The sequence below is a fragment of the Gopherus flavomarginatus genome, chromosome 5, assembly GCF_025201925.1.
Source record: "Gopherus flavomarginatus isolate rGopFla2 chromosome 5, rGopFla2.mat.asm, whole genome shotgun sequence".
NCBI lineage: Eukaryota > Metazoa > Chordata > Testudines > Testudinidae > Gopherus > Gopherus flavomarginatus.
The window spans coordinates 55,960,066-55,978,706 of record NC_066621.1 but is presented as its reverse complement, the minus strand read 5'-3'; the positions used below and the strand labels follow the sequence as shown (position 1 = coordinate 55,978,706).

At 37.3% G+C, this 18,641-nt stretch overlaps 1 protein-coding gene across 24 annotated transcripts in view; it reads right to left on the bottom strand.

Annotated features, from left to right (window-relative positions):
* The window catches only part of SOX6 (SRY-box transcription factor 6), a 458,734-nt gene that overhangs the window by 197,617 nt on the left and 242,476 nt on the right, over nt 1–18,641 (bottom strand). For all 24 annotated transcript variants that reach the window (XM_050954523.1, XM_050954527.1, XM_050954538.1 and 21 more), the window contains one exon: nt 9,656–9,745. In XM_050954523.1, coding sequence (XP_050810480.1) covers nt 9,656–9,745 — 90 coding nt within the window. The remainder of the gene's footprint in view (nt 1–9,655; nt 9,746–18,641) is intronic.

The window sequence follows — 18,641 nt, the reverse complement described above, 5'->3', positions numbered from 1 at the left end:
AAATGTAACCCATTGGTATGTACTCTGCAGGAGGGGGCGGAAATAATGATTTACGTGAAAGATATGAGTTGTTTGATGGATAAATTTACAAAGCAATAAAATTTTGTAAACCCATACAGTAAACCTATTCTAAAATGTTTCAAATTCACTTTGCAGGGTGGCAGTGGATAAAATAGATTAGGAGTCAGGAGACCTGTCTCAGGGTACATCTACACAGCAAACAGAAACCTGCAGCAGTGAGTCACAGACCCCGGGTGTACAGACTTCGGCTCATGCTACAGCACTAAAAATATTGATATAGATGTTCCAGGACCCAAGCTCCAGCCTGAACTGCAACATCTGTGCTGCTGTTTTTAGCACCCGCAAGCCCAAGAATGTAGACCCAGGTTCTGAGACTCACTGCTGTTGGGCTCCGTTTGCCATATAAATATACCACAGGTGGCTCAGCCACTGACCTGCAGTGTTGATACATGCTACGGCCCCTTGCAGAACACACACACATAGAGGCCTCTTTTCTGGAAAGATTCCCTCTTGAGGAATCTGTACTGGGCTATCTTGATTATCACTTCAAAAGTTTTTTTTCCTTATTAATTGGCCTCTCAGAGTTGGTAAGACAACTCCCATCTTTTCATGTTCTCTGTATGTGTATATATATCTCCTCAATATATGTTCTATTCCATGCATCCGAAGAAGTGAGCTGTAGCCCACGAAAACTTATGCTCAAATAAATTTGTTAGTCTCTAAGGTGCCACAAGTACTCCTGTTCCTATTGAGGAAGGGACCTTAAACCCCACAGTAGTCATTAAGACTTACACACATGCGCAAGCACTTCCCTGAATTAGGGCTAAAGATTGTATTGGCCAAGAATATGAGTAGTTTGTGCAGATGGACTCTTGCTAGATCCTGAGACACAAACAAAAGCATGCAAACCACACTATCTGACACCTGGACCCTGCAATTGCTTTGTAGCTCCTGTCACAAAAGGACCGTAGAGAGGCCTCTCCATGTGTTGTCAATGAGCTCAAACTGGGCAAGAAATTTCCATTCTGAGCTTTCAGTGCTGTACATTAGTTTTCAGACAGGTGACTATGTGCAGCACAATACCAGAATTTAGCCCTATGTCTGCACTCAGTGACAATACCAAAGCCATCAAACCATGATAAAACTCTAGCAAATTACAGCCCAATCCTGCTACAAGTGAAGGTCTCAATGCTGCAAATTCTTATGTAAGGGCATAAATTTTCCTACCAGGTGGTACATGTGACTTCAGTGGAAGTTCTTCTGTGTGTAGAGTATGTGCACCAGTGTTTGCAGGACGGGGGCTTGAGTCAAAAGCAGCTCTGCACTGACTTGAGCGAAAGTAGACCTTATGTTCCAAGTTCCACAGTCCTCAATGAAGCAAAATTCTCTCTGACTTAAATGAGAATGTTGCTCATTTGGAGACCTCAATTATTAAAATGAATAAATATGAATTTTAGGAATATTAAAATATAAATTAAAAAGAAACAGAAAAACTACTGACTAAAGTAAATTGCAAACCATCCAGGGGAGGGAGGAGGAGAGGAGGAAATAAAACGTATTTATACTTTTTCAAAGTTACTTTCAAACCTGCTTACTGGTACTTGAAAATAAAATTTAAATAAAGTTTTCTAATATTACAGGTGTTCTTGCTACTATTTCTATTACTGAAAAATGCATTAAGTTACAGGAGAGAACAATATATTTTATTTTTCCAATAATTGTACAACTTTTTAAAAGATTTTTGCATTACTGGGTGGCATTGAAGTCTTAACACGTATCCTTGGCCCCACCCCAGCACAGTATAGCATGTCCGTGGGCTGGTACGCCACGTGGAGCCCCACCGACTTGAATGGGGCTCTATATGGGCACAGTAGACTCACTTCCTACTGCACGCATGGGGCCTGCATTTGTATCCCACCAAGGTAAAAACATATTGTTGCACTGTTTACTCCTACACCATTGTATGTATGTAAATACACTGACTTATTTATAAAATGTGTTAGTCAATCTAGATGTGTATAATTTGATTTACATGAAAGGTTTATTACAATGTAATTTGTAGTTCTAAAGTCTTAAGAAATATATATATTAATAGACTTGACATTTTAATATTAGAAGCTGGTGTGATTGTGATAAGTGCTACTGAAACATGATTCCATGCCTTAATGGTCATAGTAACAAAAATGTGAGAATTTTCTCTGTTGCAAATTATGTCCCCCAGTCTTGCAAAACAGTATGGATACACTTAACACTATGCACTGTAAGCAGTGCCACTGATGTCAATGGAACTATCCACAGTGTGTAGCTAAACAGGTATATAATTAATTGCAGGATCAGGGCCATCATGTATCAACAAAAATTAAGGTATTGCATGAGAATATATGGATTTACACCAATTTAAGAGAGAGATCAGAATCAGCACATTTGGCCTTACTAATTATAAAAGTGTATCTTAACTGTGTATATATATATATATATAAATAAAAGATAAAACAGGACATCGTAAATGCAACTATTGTGCACTATACTCTTTATTTTGGAGTCAATTTACCTTCTTTACCAAGCATACCCAGAATAAAGACTATCTAAGGGGTAAATTTTGGATATACTTGTGAAATAGTACAACATTTACATAATGCTAAGGTATAATGTATTTTATAACATCAGTTTAGACCCAGAAAGGCAGTTACTGTGACACACTATGCAAAATGACTATGTCTAAAGAAGTAGTAAAATCAAAAAATATACTTCAGATTTAGATTGGTACAGGATAAAGTTAAACATTATTTCATTGGGTCACTGTAATAAATATATTACCAGAAAACTTTACAGCCTGTGGTATATTTCTAATCAGGACCAGTTACTAATTTAAGGTGTTTTGGAGAGGTTGTTGGGGAGGAGAAAGGGATGTTTTCATTGATTTCCCTAATTGGAACCAACTGATCTCTTTTCCTGTGTATTGATTTTTTAAATCCTAGGAGTTAACATAGATTCTAATGTATCATAACACTTCAGACCTTAATCATAGAGTGGGTTTTTCGCTTGTAGCTTTTGTTTGAGTTTTAATTACGAAGACCTTGTGTCTCCAACCCTGAGCTGGGTTTTTAATTGCTAGTATGTATATCATGCAGACTTCAAAAGAAATAAAAGATGTTTATAATAGAGAGCACAAAGGGGAGCTTTGAAATGTCTACAGCCATACAAAGTGGCATAATTAAAAGCCTATGGGTGCTTCTGTGATATAAGATGTATAATGTCTTTTATATATATAGATATAGATATAGATATATAGATATATATTTATAAAGCCAGTTGCTGTAAACACTTATTGTTTGCAAAAGAGGATTTTATACAATAATAATTGAGAAATAATTACTGCAAACCCAGGACAAACTGTAAAGTAGGGTAACATGATACTATCAGGAGCCTTATTTTATACAAAATGATCCTCTACACTCTGTGTGGTGTAACCCAAGCCCCTGAAAATTTATCTCTGTTTCTATATTTCAGCATTGTTTTATCAACTGCACTAAAAGAGAAAGGAGATTTTGTATTAAATGCATGCAAATAGCAATTATCCTACCTGTTACTGAAAAGAACCTAACCTATTATACTTGTAACCACATCGTATTCATAATGTTCACACAGACTCATTCATGAAGAGTTGGCTCTGAGCCTAGTCCATAAATGTGTAATTGATAATCACAAAATGCTAACTGTTGTGCCTCACTGTTCTCTTCCACCAGCTAATATACACAGAAAATGCAGTGCTTTCCAGCTATTCAATGAAGAACACCAGTCACCTACATGAAGAAGCTCTAACAATAAATTCAGTGTATCTAATACTGAGAAAATGAGTGAAGCGGGTTTGTGTTATTAAACTTAAAGTCTCCATAGGAAACAGAGACATGCCTCCTTCTTATCCAACCATTTTCAGACCATTTTTATTAATAAGTGCTATGTGGAACAACAGCTTTAGGCTTATATTTGGGAGTCAATAAGGCTCCAACTGTAACTCATTTAATAGAGCAGGGGTCGGCAACCCTTCAGAAGTGGCATGCCGAGTCTTCATTTATTCACTCTAGTTTAAGGTTTCACGTGCCAGTAACACATTTTAATGTTTTTAGAAAGTCTCTTTCTATAAGTCTATAATATATAACTAAACTATTGTTGTATGTAAAGTAAATAAGGTTTTTTAAATGTTTAAGAAGCTTCATTTAAAATGCAGAGCCCCCCGGACCAATGGCCAGGACCCGGGCAGTGTGAGTGCCACTGAAAATCAGCTCGCATGCCGCCTTCGGCACACATGCCATAGGTTGCCTACCCCTGTAATGAGTATAGGATATAAAAGGGCTACACATGAGCGAGAGAAACATACAATGCAAACAGACTTCAGTATTAGATAAAACTGTGGGCATCAGTCACTGTCCATCCTAAAAACAGAGTATACTGTACAAAGCCAGCATGTGACATTTAAGTCACAATACCTATAAATATGTATAGTTCAGGTTATAAATGCTGGCAATGGAAGCCATAGCACAAACCTGTAACACAGTTAACCCAGGAGTCACTCATATATAAGACTGCTAGAACGATTCTGACCCTTTTGCAATAATGTCATTGCTTAAGTAACTTAAAGACCGACCTTTATTTGATCTTCAAAGACCCTGCATGCTGAAAAAGACCATTGCAGGCTATTTCAATAGACAACTGTATGATGCATGTAAGACTATTCCAGAGATTTATGTTTGGAACAGAAACAGAAAACTTAAAACAGACCCTTTATAGTGATAAATGATGCTACTCTGCCTAGTTGTGGTCAGTAAAGAAAAACTAGAAACCTAAGCAACAATAAAGCATACATTGGGGGTTGGATCCCTTGCATCCAAACTTCCGTAAAGTAAGAGCTGAATCTGAATCCACATTGTTTATTCAAAACATCTGCATATACAGCTTGGGCTATTGGACATGCAATTTGCACATGCAAATATGAGGGTTTTTTCCCCCAGGTAAGCAGATCATTTTGCTCAGCTCATCTGTTTCATGGGACCTTTTAAAATCTGCCCTGCGTGTTTCAGTTATAAACATATCAAATGATCATGACAACTTATTTAACCACGACAAAGTAGCTACAAAATATTCTGCCAAATGCTCCTCTCGGCTGTACTCATGCAACCGCACTGAAATCAATAGGATTGTTCTCCTGGAACTCCGAGGAGAATTTGGCCCTTTATCAATAACTGAAATTCTAATAAAAAAAGATGTAGACTAAGTGGTTTCACACATCAAGTACAGTATACAGGAGTAACTGGGAACATGAACAATTCCACTTATGGGAAATAAAAAATATGTCACTGTCTGTTACCTAGACAGGATGCTTTACATTCTGTTAACAAATGGATGTAGTTTCTAATCAGACCTTGATTTTAAAAAAAACACGATTATAATTAATTATAAGTATATAAAAGTAAGGCAAAAAACACAATTTTATTTATTTTGTCTCTATCACACAATTATTTTTCTTTTCTTTTATCATCTGTGTGTTTCACAAACATGCACAGAAAGAGTTTGTGCTATTAGTACAAAAAGCTTTAATGCATTTTTGAGGAGGGGGGAAGGGTGTGCCCTGCCTAACTGAAGCTCCTTCCCACAGGCTCTGAGTGGAAGGGCACTTGTGCAGACACAGAGGGAGAGTATGCGCTCAGTTAGCCTTAACAAGAACAACACCTTCTATCTAAAGTAAACAACTCCCAGTAACAGTCAGTGCAAAGAGCTGCTCCTCACTGGACCACACCTCTGCGTCTGAAAATCAAGATTTTTTTTGCTAATGACTGAAAATTTTGTTTTTTTCACTGCATCGCTTCATGTTGAACTCTCAGTAATAGAAAAGAAGGAAGCAGCTGCATAAAAGCCAAAAATATTAACCAGTTAAAACGCCCTGACTTAGAATTAATTGCAACCAAGCACAGGGGTAAGTTTTCAAAAGTAGTTTTTAGCAGTGGCAACCACGCGACCTGAAATCCCTTCATCCCTGGGAAAATGAACCCCATGATCATGGAAATCTAGAGCTCTTAACCTTCCAAAAACAACGTAAAGTATGCTTGGCTGATTACAGGTGGATTTGAAATCATCTTTAGACTACCTCACTTCCTTTATTTACTTCTTACGCTCTCATTTTCCAGTCTTATTTCACACTCCCCCATGATTAGAATGTCTTCTTTATCCCCAATGCACCTGGTCCCCACTCTCTTCATTCAGTATCCTCTCAGAACACACTTCTTAAGGCCCACAAATGCTAATCCATGTTAATACGCCATTATGACTCCAAGCTACATATTTTTAAAGAAAGCTATAAGTTACCACTTTGGAGACAGTGGAAAGGGCACTGGACTGGGAATCAACAGATCTGAGTTCTAGTTCCAGCTCTGCCACTGACCTATTTTGGGGCAAGACACTGCCTCTTTCTGTGCCTCAGTTTCCCCTTCTGTGTAATGGTGATGATTACTGCATAGATTTCAAATCACTACAGAATTCTCAGAATTACTGCTGTAGTCTTCTGGGTATCTCTGTGCATTCTCATTGAAATTTTACCTGTCTCTTTGGGAAAAGGGAGTATGTTTCAAACGCAATTACAGTAGCAAGAATTTAGATGTGTGACTCCCAATAGCCTGAATGAATGTCAGCTGACAGCAGCAAGGAACACGGCAGAGGAAAGGACCACCAAGGAAAAGTCATCTGTGGTTAGAGCAAAGAGCTCTAAGGAGTTACTAAGGGTTAGAACAAGACCCTTGGGTTCTATCTCTGACTCTGCTATCGACTCACTATTTGACTTTGGGCACATCACTTCATCTTTCATTACTATGGTTTACTCACTAATACTAAAGTTTCCCTTCCTCACAGTGGTCTTAGGAGGCTTTATTAATATTTGCAAACCATTTAGTGACCACTGGAGAAAAGGCTCTATTAAAATGCAATCAACTCTGTGATGACAGAAGCAGTTCACGTCACTCTCCAGAGACTCATCTAGTCAGCAAAGACATAGCTGTTGGCTGGCTTCTGAGAAGTAATGTCTACCTCACCTCATCAGAGGGAAGTTTGAAATGATGCAGAGCCTCTGAAGGAAGAGTGAAAAGAACGGTGTACCAAAGCGCCCTGCCACCAAGCACAGCCAGCCCAGGGATTAATTGGCACTGCAGGGAGAATAAAATCAGGTTCCCTAGATTAGGGGCTCACTATTCTGGAGGGGTATCATTCTCTAACAAACACTTCTGGCCAACTCAGGGCCTCAGTGGGAGAGAAGAACAAAGTTTCAGTGGGAGGGGGGCACATTGCTAAATCTCAATTCACATCACTCAAAATTTCTTTCTTGCTTTTACCTTTGGCTATGCTCACCCCACAGGATAAAACACATGTAATAATCTAAAACTCTCCTTGAGGCAGAAATAAAACACTAAGGACTTAATTCTCATTTATATTAAGGCCACTTTACACCATTTGGGCAGCAAAAAGGGGCCCCAAACTGGATATCACTTACATCTACAGTTTTATAATGTGCACACAACCAATTAACCAGAAGGCCAAAGCAAAAACTGAGAACTATAAGAATGAGGCAGAAAACGACTCTCTGGGTATGTCTTCACTGCAAAGTTAACTTGGGCAATTGGCACCCAGGTCTGAGCAGCAAGAGTCGTCATTCTGCAAAGCCATAGACAGGTTACTGTGTCCTCACTGGTGCTGACACACCCATGTGTGCCACTACATTGTGGAAGAAATTCTCCGTCTTTCTGGGCACATGGGCAGGTGAGACGGTATCAGCACTCAAATGGTTTCACTTGCATTTTCACTGCAAAGCGGATGGGTTATCAATCCAAGTGAAAGCCTCTCTTGGGTTTTAGCTTACAGTTCTAGACAAGCCAGCTATGCTGGGATGAAAGCACTACCAAACTCAGGGAGCATGTGGGTGGACAGAACAAAGTTTGAGCACAATACCTGAGTAAGAGCCTATGTTAACTCTTCAGTGAAAACAGGCCTTATAAGAAGTCAAACTTTAAATGTCTCAGCCGGAAACTGAATGACACTCGGAAGTACATCAAAAGACTTTACAATCCAAAAAAAACCACCCAGGTAAAATAATGAGGAATATGTTATCCATCATTGCCAGAGACCCAACTATTTTAATTCTGATTTACTATTGGCATTCAAGGAGCTTATATTTAGAGATTTGGGTAGTCGTATTGCGCAATTAATGTCCAAGTCTTTCCATGTTATCAGCCGACAACATGGTTTTAAATAGATTAGCATTTCAAATGACCAGTTTTTGCTGCCTTTTGTTTATTGCAATCAGGCATAGTATATTTTGGTAAAACTGTATTTTATTACAGTCATCAATACTTTCCTACCTAATACGTTGCAGTGTTATAACTATACAGGAGAAATCTAATCAAAGGAAACATATAAAAACAATTAGGTTTTGACATGGTATCAGCTGACAGAACTGATTATAAATTTATTAAAAAGGACCAACCTTCATCTTGTTTATATCTATAGTAAACACAACATATTTCATGACCTTTTCCTGGTGGAAATGCAAAATCACAAGCCTCCATTTTCTTCAGATAGTCTTTCTTTTTGTTTTAACATTAGCAAAGACATTGTTAATATGACAAACAAATCCTTGTTCCCATATATTTACAGTGGTTATTTAATAAGACCATAGCAATCAACAGAAATAAATCTGTTCAATACATCTCATAAATGGTGTAAAATAGCTAACCTCACAGTGGAAAGAAAAGTTATCTTTCCAATTTGCTATCCAAACAATAACAGCCTGAATTCCCTTCCAACAGGAAAACCCATGGAAGAATAGGGAGAGAAACACCTTAATGATCCTGTCACTGAATTAGATCCTAGCACTGATTAGATCCCAAGTGTCACAAATTTTCTGGGACCTGCTGGAACCACAGGCTATACACATGGCAAAACTCCGATCAACTTCAATGGTGCTAGGATTTCACCCAGGATCTCTCTTTCAACTCCAAGGATAATTCAATTGTAAAAAAACTAGCATGCTTCAAGTCGGACATTTGAAGCACAGGGTTAAAAAAAAAATAAACAAAATGTGACATCCCGCCACAATCGATAAGAGTACCTCACATACTACCTATGCAAAGATACATTATTTGGGAATCACTCCTAACCCACAGCCTTTTTCTTTTGGTATCCGGAGATTGACATACTTAACCGATATAAGAGAACTAATATAATACATTTAAAGTTTGTAATAAAATTGAAATGAGAAGGAAATATTCTTAATCCTGCTTGTAACTAAGTTTTAAACATAAAAAAGTCTTTGTTTTTCAAACATACTTGTCATTCTAAATAAGTAGGTTGAGTTGGTTGGAAAGAGTTCCAAAGAAAAACAATGTTAATTTATTCATTTTATTTCCATTATATACTTGAAACACTAGAGAGAACAGAACACCTGAACTTTGCATCATTCCATGCTCATAGTCCCATTAAAGTCAGTGGGAGTTTTGAATGTGGATCAACGACTGGTTCATGCATTAAATGCACGTTTTATTCTGTTCAGTGACTAAAATATTATGTCTATGTTTAAATATTTAATATATTATACCTTTAATTTCTCCAAGGAGTTCACTTGTATTTAGTCTTTCCATTTTCTCCTTCCAGTCTTTAGAAAGTAGTTTTTCCATGCAAGATGAGTCTATGAAAAAGGAAAAAAAAATACTTAATACAACTTGATAGATTAGGAAGTGTCTCTCTAAAACAATCCTACCTGATCTGTCTGAACCAGATTTTCAAAGGGGAATGAACTTGAGGCCAAATGGTCTTTCATCTACTTCAGTGTAAACCCTCCATTGAGGTTAATGGAGTTACTATGGATTTACAGGGATCTAAATGAGAGCAGAACTTGGTTCAGAATATATGCATGCCAATTTACATAGATAGATACATGCCAATTTACATAGATAGATTGCCACTCCATGTACAAATTTTATCTTTTACATTTGAAAATGACTGCACATTCAAAAATATAGTTGAAGATTTAGATTTTGGAAATTTGGCTCACTGTGTTCATGACAAACATATATTTTTACTCATGTCAATGCAAAAGTTATTCCTATAATGTCTTCATGGAATTCACAAAAGAATTCTACATTTCTTACATTCACAGTATCAGCATTTTTTCCCAGTAAGCTACGCAACAATTACAAGATTGGCGTTTAAATTCTGAAGGTCATATTGCAGTCCAAGCTTTGAGCGCAATCCAGCAGGCCTTATTCAGGCAAAACTCTCACTGAAGTTACTGCACTGAAGATGTAGTGAGAATCTGGCCTCAACAGGTCCTGAGGGATCAGACCTTATTTTCGTTGAAAAAATTAACACAGAGCATAACATAATCCACAGTTAAATCAAAAGCTCTTTTTAAGTAACTTAATAGAACTTACAGAATTTAACCTTCCAAAAATAAATTGTAAAATGTGATTTTAAGACAAGGAATGGGTAACTCATATCATTGGTTTCACAATCTGGAGTCTTCCTCCTTTAACAACATCTATTCAAGGTTTATAAACACTCAGTGAGAGAACTTTATATATCGCTGAATATTTCCCTCTCCCCTTCTCTGTTTATAATGGCAATGGAATCTCCATTAAACTTTGTGGGGTCTATTCTCAACAGTGCGTATGATTAACTTCCATTACAATTATAGGGCCTAGTCCCAAGAAGCACTTGGCCCCAATTCAGGAAGGTATTTAAGCATCTAAGTAGTCCCACTGACTTAAATGAAGCTACTTAAATGCTTCAAGTTAGACACTTGTTAAGCATCTCAATAAATCAGGACCTTAGTACCTCATGGGAGTGCTCAGCACTCTTAGTTCCTACTGCATTCAATGGGAGATGAGTGGGCTTAGCAACTCAGCACCTATAAACTCACAAACATTAAGGTGAGAAGGGACCATCATGATCATCTAGACTGATCTGCCTATTGCATGCCACAGAACTTCCCCCATTAACTCCTGTGATAGACCCATAACCTCTGGTTGAGTTACTGAAGTCCTCAAATCATGATTTAAAGACTTCAAGTTACAGATCCACCATTTACAATAGTTTATACTAATTTAAACCTACAAGTAACTTGCAAGTTACAGATCCACCATTTACAATAGTTTATACTAATTTAAACCTACAAGTAACTTGTGCCCCACGCTGCAGAGGAAAGCAAAAAAACCCAGGGTCTCTGCCAATCTGACGTAGAGGAAAATTCCTTCCCAACCCCAAACATGGTGATCAGTTGGACCCTGAGCATGTAGGAAGACCCACCAGCCAGACACCTGGTAAAGAATTATCTGTAGTAACCCAGAGCTCTCCACATCTAGTGTCCCATCACCAACTGTTGGGGATATTTACTAATAGCACTCACAGATCAGCTACATGCCATTGTAGTCAGTCTCATCATACCATCTCCTCCATAAACTTATCAAGCTCAGTCTTGAAGCTAGCTAGGGGTTTTTTTCACCCCCACTGCTCCCCTTGGAAGGCTGTTCCAGACCTTCACGCTTCTGATGGTTAGAAACCTTCATCTAATTTCAAGCCTAAACTTGTTGAGGGTCAGTTTATATCCATTTGTTCTTATATCCACATTGGCACGTAACTTAAATAAATCTTCTCCCTCCCTGGCATTTATCTCTCTGATGTATTTATAAAGAGCAATCTTATCTCCCCTCAGCCTTCATTTGGTTAGGCTAAACAAAACAAAATATTTGAGTCTCCTCTCATAAGACAGGTTTTCCATTCCTCTGATCATCTTAGTAACCCTTCTCTGAACCTGTTACAGTTTGAATTAATCTTCCTTAAACATGAGAGACCAGACTTGAACACAGTATTCCAGATGAGGTCTCACCAGTGCCTTGTATAATGGTACTAACATTTCCCTGTCTCTGCTGGAAATACCTCACCTGAGGCATTCTAGGACTTCATTATCCTTTTTCACAACAGCACCACATTGGTGGCTCTTAGTCATCCTGTCATCAACTGATACACTTAGGTCTTTCCCCTCCTCTGTCACTTCCAGTTGATACATCCCTAGCTTATAGCAAAAATTCTTGTTGCTAGTCCCTAAATGCATGACCTTGCACTTTGCACTATTAAATTTCATCCCATTTCTATTATTCCAGTTTACAAGGTCATACAGATCATTGTATGATATTCTGGTCTTCCTCTGTATGGATAATTCCTCCCAACTTTGTGTCATCTGAAAATTTTATTAGCACACTCTCACTTTCTGTGCCAAGGTGAGCAATAAAAATGTTAAATAAGATTGGTCCCAAGACCGATCCTTGAGGAACTCCACTAGTAACCTCCCTCCAGCTGACCATTCACCTTTCAGTATGACCCTTTGTAGTCTCCCCTTTAACCAGTTCCTTATCCACCTTTCAATTCTCATATTAATCCTCATCTTCTCCAATTTAACTAACAACTTCTCATGTGGAACTGTATCAAGTGCCTCACTGAAATCTAGGTAGCTTAAATCTACTGCATTTCATTTGTGTAAAAAATCAGTTATCTTCTCAATGAAGGAGATCAGGTTGGTCTGGCACAATCTACCTTCTGTAAAACCACGTTGTATTTTATCCCAATTACCATTCACCTCTATCTCCTTAATTACTTTCTCTTTCAAAATGAGTTCTTATTATCTCTCAGTATCAGGCCAATAATTGATATTTTATTGATAGAGGTTGTTTTAGGCATAAACAGTGCTTTACAAACACATAATAAGGTGCCAATTTCTCACCATATTTACACTAATTCAATCCCACTGATCTACCAAGAGTTATTTTAAATGAAGGTAGAATTCGACTCAAGGTCTCTTCCGTGAATCACTTGCAAATTAAAGGCCAAATCCTGCCTCACATTACCATGCAGGCAGTCCTCTGGGAGTACTCACATGAGTAAGAAGAGCAGGATTTGTACCTACCTTACAACATAGGGGATAACACTGTGTTCCAACACAAAGGGGATGGTCATAGAGGAGATCGGCATTGGAAGGAATCACAAGAGAGGTGTGTTTTATGGAGAGGGTTAAAGGAGGAAAAGAAGGTAATGTGTCTGATGAATTTTTTAAGATGCAGAAGTGTTTCATGCTAACATGCATATTAACTTTCCATATGTGAAAAAAGCAGTTTCATGTAAACCAAATTACAACCATCAAAAGATCAAGGTTTTAATTGCAACATGTTTATGCCATGCAAGCCTCCTTCAAAAGACAACATACCTTGTTAATATTTTTGAAATAGTATTTAGGTAGAAACGCCAATTTATTTACTAACTATCTCTTTCCATAAAAGACACAATTTAAGAAGCTTTACATTGCAGCAGATGCTGTTAAAATACTTGTTATACAATAAAACAAATTATTCAATTTTAACAATTACAAACATGCATTACTTTCATGAGTTTTGGCCTACTAATAGAAATATCAACAAATTACCATCAATTACCAATAGAACATTATAATTTGTCCTTTTTTGTGATATCATCAGTTTAAAAAGATGTCTCTCTGTTGCTCTCCTGTCAAAATTTCAGGCCTTCATCCATGCAAAAGAAGAGCCTTTTGACTTTATTTTGATGTTTAATGTAGTTATGAGTGTTAATGACTTTTAACCAGGATGCTTTCTCTCAATTGATACAAAACCACTACAACAACAGCAGCTTAGGATGCAACAAATAACAGAATCAAGAGAAAATTAAATAATCTCATGAGAGCTGAGAAGAAATTCACTCTTGAAGTATGTAGTTGTGCAAACACATGTATGAATATATACCAGCATAGAAACATATTTCTCAAGAATTCCACTGAGTGTGAAGATGAATAAAAGAAGGGTCAGTGTGTATTCCCCTCTCTCTTAATATAATCATGTTAATAGCTGTAGTTTTCTTTTTCTATATAAATGATTAAAAAATATTTGCAAGGAAGTATTTCTTTAAAAGATGTTAGACTGCACAGGTATTGCATTTCTCCTTACTGAACTTCTATCCAAACAGCTCGTAATTATTTGCTATTACATTTTGTTCTTGGGCAGACTCACAAAGGTTAGGAAAATACAACGGGTGACTTTTAAGAACCGTGAACATATATTGTAATTACAGCTGCTTCTTTTTTTTAATTCCAGAAGGTTTTCAACTGGTGGGGGTCGGTTTGCATAATTCTTAATTAAAATCATCATAATATGTTCACCTGTCTTACTGGAGATACCTGAAATTGGACATTCACCTATATGGAAGGGATAACAAGCAGCTTACAATGAAAAATATGTTCCTCCCGGAGCCCTTGTACACATATGCTCACGCACACAGCCTGAAAAGGATCTATGGTGAGGAGATGCCTTTTTTTCTTTAGTACTGAAAGTCAATTTCCCTCCATACATATAAAATCTTCAAAGTTGCCTTCCTATATAGGGGAAATTTCTTCAATATTAATAATCCATTTTCTGACTTAGTTCATTATAGAAATAGGGATGAACCAGAATACCGGATTCCAAATTCCACTGACGTTGTGGAAGTCTGGACCCAAATCTGGAGGGCAAAACTATCTGGAGAGTTGAATCAAGGACCCAGCACAAAAGCATCCTAAAGCCTGGGGAATCTGGACATCTGTGAAGTTTAGGGATGTTTCAGTTCAGGACTATCTATTATAAACTAAGCAAGGAAAGTGAATACTCTTGATAAATGTTCACCTTTGGATTTTGAATCTGTGGCATGGTCCCAGCTCTAGTTTATAAACTAAGCACATTTTCTACTGGTTTATACCCCATGCTAACTCATCCATGTCAACAGAGTTACACAGGATGTAAGTCAGTACAGAATGGGATACTGTAAGTCAGTAGAGTACAGAATTCTACTCCACGTATTTTATGCTGTTAGACACCCTAGGAGAACTTTTCTTCCCAAGACAACAAGAGCAAATGTGTCAGCTATAAATTAGAGTTTGGATGATCTATCAAAACCTGATTTGTTCTAAATTATGATGTTTATTGCATAATCCCCACCCCTCAATATTTCTTTTAGTAATTTTAATTGTGCAATGGGAGTAGAAGTACTGCAGGATCCTCCCTCAATGTGGTAACTTGTAATGGTGGATGAGAAAAGATTGTTAGAAGATAAACAAGCTGAATAAACAAAGGTAAAGTGAGTCCTAGATAGAAGATGAAAAGGATCTCTCCATGAACACAAAGAATTGATGAAAACAATTAACATTTGTCCACTGGCTAATCAATCAGCCATGGAATGGATGGAATCCAGCACTCTGTTGCAAGATGGGTGATGAAGAATGGGTGCTAACTATCACAGCCAAGTTCTGAAGTTCTTCTGACTAAATGAAAGTCATCTTCTTCCCATCAAGAATAACTTTTGCATTCTCTCTCTATTTTATTCCAGTCTCACAACCTTGAACAAGCAAGTAACCAAAACTATATCCTGCATGAACACAGTATGACCTTACAATTGCCTGGGTCCATCCACATAGTTTCAGATTGTTTTTAATTTACTGAAGTAGCCTCTCATTACTTCCTTTGAAATATAGATATGAAGAAAGCATTCATGCCATGTGTGTTTTTGTTTTTTACGGTACAGTCATACATAAAAGAAAGCCTAAATGTGAGAGTGCAGCAGCAAAACTTCAAAGCCCTGACTGTCAGACATTATTTCAAATCAGCTTTGACTTTTTGAGATTTAATAAAACACTATAGTATACGGTGGCATATTTACAGCACCCATATCAATGATCAACTGAACTGTCTTACTCTTGCTACCTTGCAGTGCCTTGTTGTTTTTTTTATAATAAGCTTCTTTCAAAACATGTTGTAACAATGCTGTGAGCTGATAATTATTACTGATATGAGTTCTAAAACATGACTTGTTTGCAAACAATTCTTTTTGTATATATACATTACATTGTGACAGAAGACAAAAGCACATTGATTTATTAATAATGATTGCAAATGCACTGTAAATTCATAAACAATGAATGGAAATGTATACAGAAATGTAATTCAATCAAAGGTACATGTGACATATTTTTCTAAGTGCATCTAAAATATATTAGAACTCAAGGAAATGTTGGAAAAGCCTGGGGGGAAATATCAGACCATACCTAGCACAAGAGCAAATACTGTATTTCAAAGGATGATATAACTCTCAGTTGATTGTCAAACTACTCATCAGTGTTTCAGAATAAGAGTGCTGTATAATTAAGAGCATGACAATTCCCATCCTTATGCTTTATAGTAATGTTACAATGCACATTATAATACAATGAGATTTCACTGAACATAATAGGTATTCATTATGTTTTAGCAAGCTCTGGGAATGTCCTAAAATGTGAAACTTTTCCATCTTCACTGTGCAGCGCATACTCCCTAAGCCATTGCTACTATACGTATTCATTTGTTTCCAATTCCACAATAAGAGATGACAGCATTGATTGGATCAAGCTAAGTCAAATGGGTTTGGAGGCCTCAGACAAGTTAAGGTTACATGAGAGAAACAGTCTATAGGGAATTATCCCATTCAATATATCTGTTAAAGGAAAAATTCTTTTTTCCAAAATCCAAACTACTGGTAAACAAGAGTAACAGTGGCTCCCTCTTCTTCTGTTCGTTAACTTCACTTGGACTATGTCTATACTTAGGGTATGGCTACACTTGCAGCTGTATAGTGCTGCCACAGGAGCGCTCCCACGGCAGCGCTTTGAAGTGCGAGTGTGGTCACAGCACTAGCACCTGGAGAGAGCTCTCCCAGCACTGCACGTGCTCCACCTCCCCGTGGGGATTAGCTTACAGAGCTGGGAGCCGCGCTCCCAGCGCTGGGGCACTGTTTACACTGGCACTTTACAGCACTGTAACTTGCTGCGCTCAGGGGGGTGTTTTTTCGCACCCCTGAGCAAGAAAGTTGCAGCGCTGTAAAGCACCAGTGTAGCCAAGGCCTTAAACTGCTAGAGCAGCACAGCTGCAGCGTGGTGGCACTTGGGTGTAAACACTCACTATAGCACCAGGAGTTCTCCTGTCAGTATAATTAAACCACTTTCCCAAGAGGCAGAAGTTAGGTCAACAAAAGAATTCTTCCATTGACTTAGCGCTGTCTACAGCTGGGATCAGATCGGCTTAGCCACATCACTCAGGGATGTGAATGTTTCATACCCCTGAAAAATGCAGCTGAGTCAACCTCGCTATTTAATGTAGACCTGGCCTGAGAATGTCTTGATTTATTATGTGACAACAGGATTTCACTAGTTCCATGATGATCTACTAATGATTTGACACCAAAACAACAAAAATGAAAACAAAAACAACCCATTATGCATCTGAAAGAGGAGGATTTGCTTTGGTATTTCACATCAAGGAGAAAAAACTAGTTAGAAAAAGCAATTCAGAAACTGTAAGAATTTTTCAGTAAAATGCAAGATTTCGTTTTAAACAAAGATCATTCAGATGTTGGTCTAGTTAGTGTATATTGGGTGCTACTGACTTTTATACTACTACCAATGGCATTATTAGCTTCAGCTAAAGAAATCTGTTATTCAGAAAGTGAAGTACATTTTACTATTGAGTGATCAGACTTAATTTGTGTGTGTAGCCCGGTATCACCTTTCACGGACAGATCCATCTTCAGGTGTAAGAGAACAGCTTGATTATATGCCTTTTGTGAATTCTTTGCCCTCTAGATTTCCTTGAGATAAAGAACCACTTAGCATAGCTCTATACCATTATAATCATAGTCTTCATTCTTGGTAATATGTATATTAAAATTAAATGCAAACTGTAACATTTCAGGGTTCAGCAAGATGAATTTCATTCACTTTGAAAGAATTAGCTTTTATAATCTTATACCAATTCAAACTGAAATGAAGAACTTCACATTTACAGTCATGACCTGATAAATAAAAAATATAATTTAACCATAACTAACAAACATAAGTGTTGGATGATGCTGTCTATTCTTTTATAATGCAAGGATGTAAAGTTTGTGTAATGTTACTAAAATAGATTCTTTGATGCCATATTACTCATTTTCTTCTTTCAAATACAAATCACCCTTTTCATTTTCAATAAACTTTAACTAAAAGAAAAAAGGAGAGTAACAATACAGAACTAATCAAAAACAGCCTTCAGAAAGTTACAATGTAGTGTCACTGCCTCCTCTTCATAAGTAGCTTGGTTTCAATCTTCCTGTCACCAGTAAGTTAGGTCAAGTGAATCTCATCTCATCCTTCTCAATTTCCATATTTCCATCCTAGAGTAATTAATTTTCATAGTATAACAGAAAATTTAAAAATAAGACATGTGAGATATTTTGTTAGCCAATGCACTTCTTTGACTAGCATTTCAAGATTTTGTTGATTTACTACCCCCTCAACGGCCAATTTGATGGTGAATGCTACAACCACCAGCCACGTACACATAAATAAGATAGTAATTGCAAAGAATATTACTTAAGAACTAGAAAAATTAACAGAAGAGAAAGGTATGCTTACTACAGATGGTTATTATTTCATCCCTAGGCTCTCTACCTCACTCTGCCACTGATCTGCTATGTGATCCCAG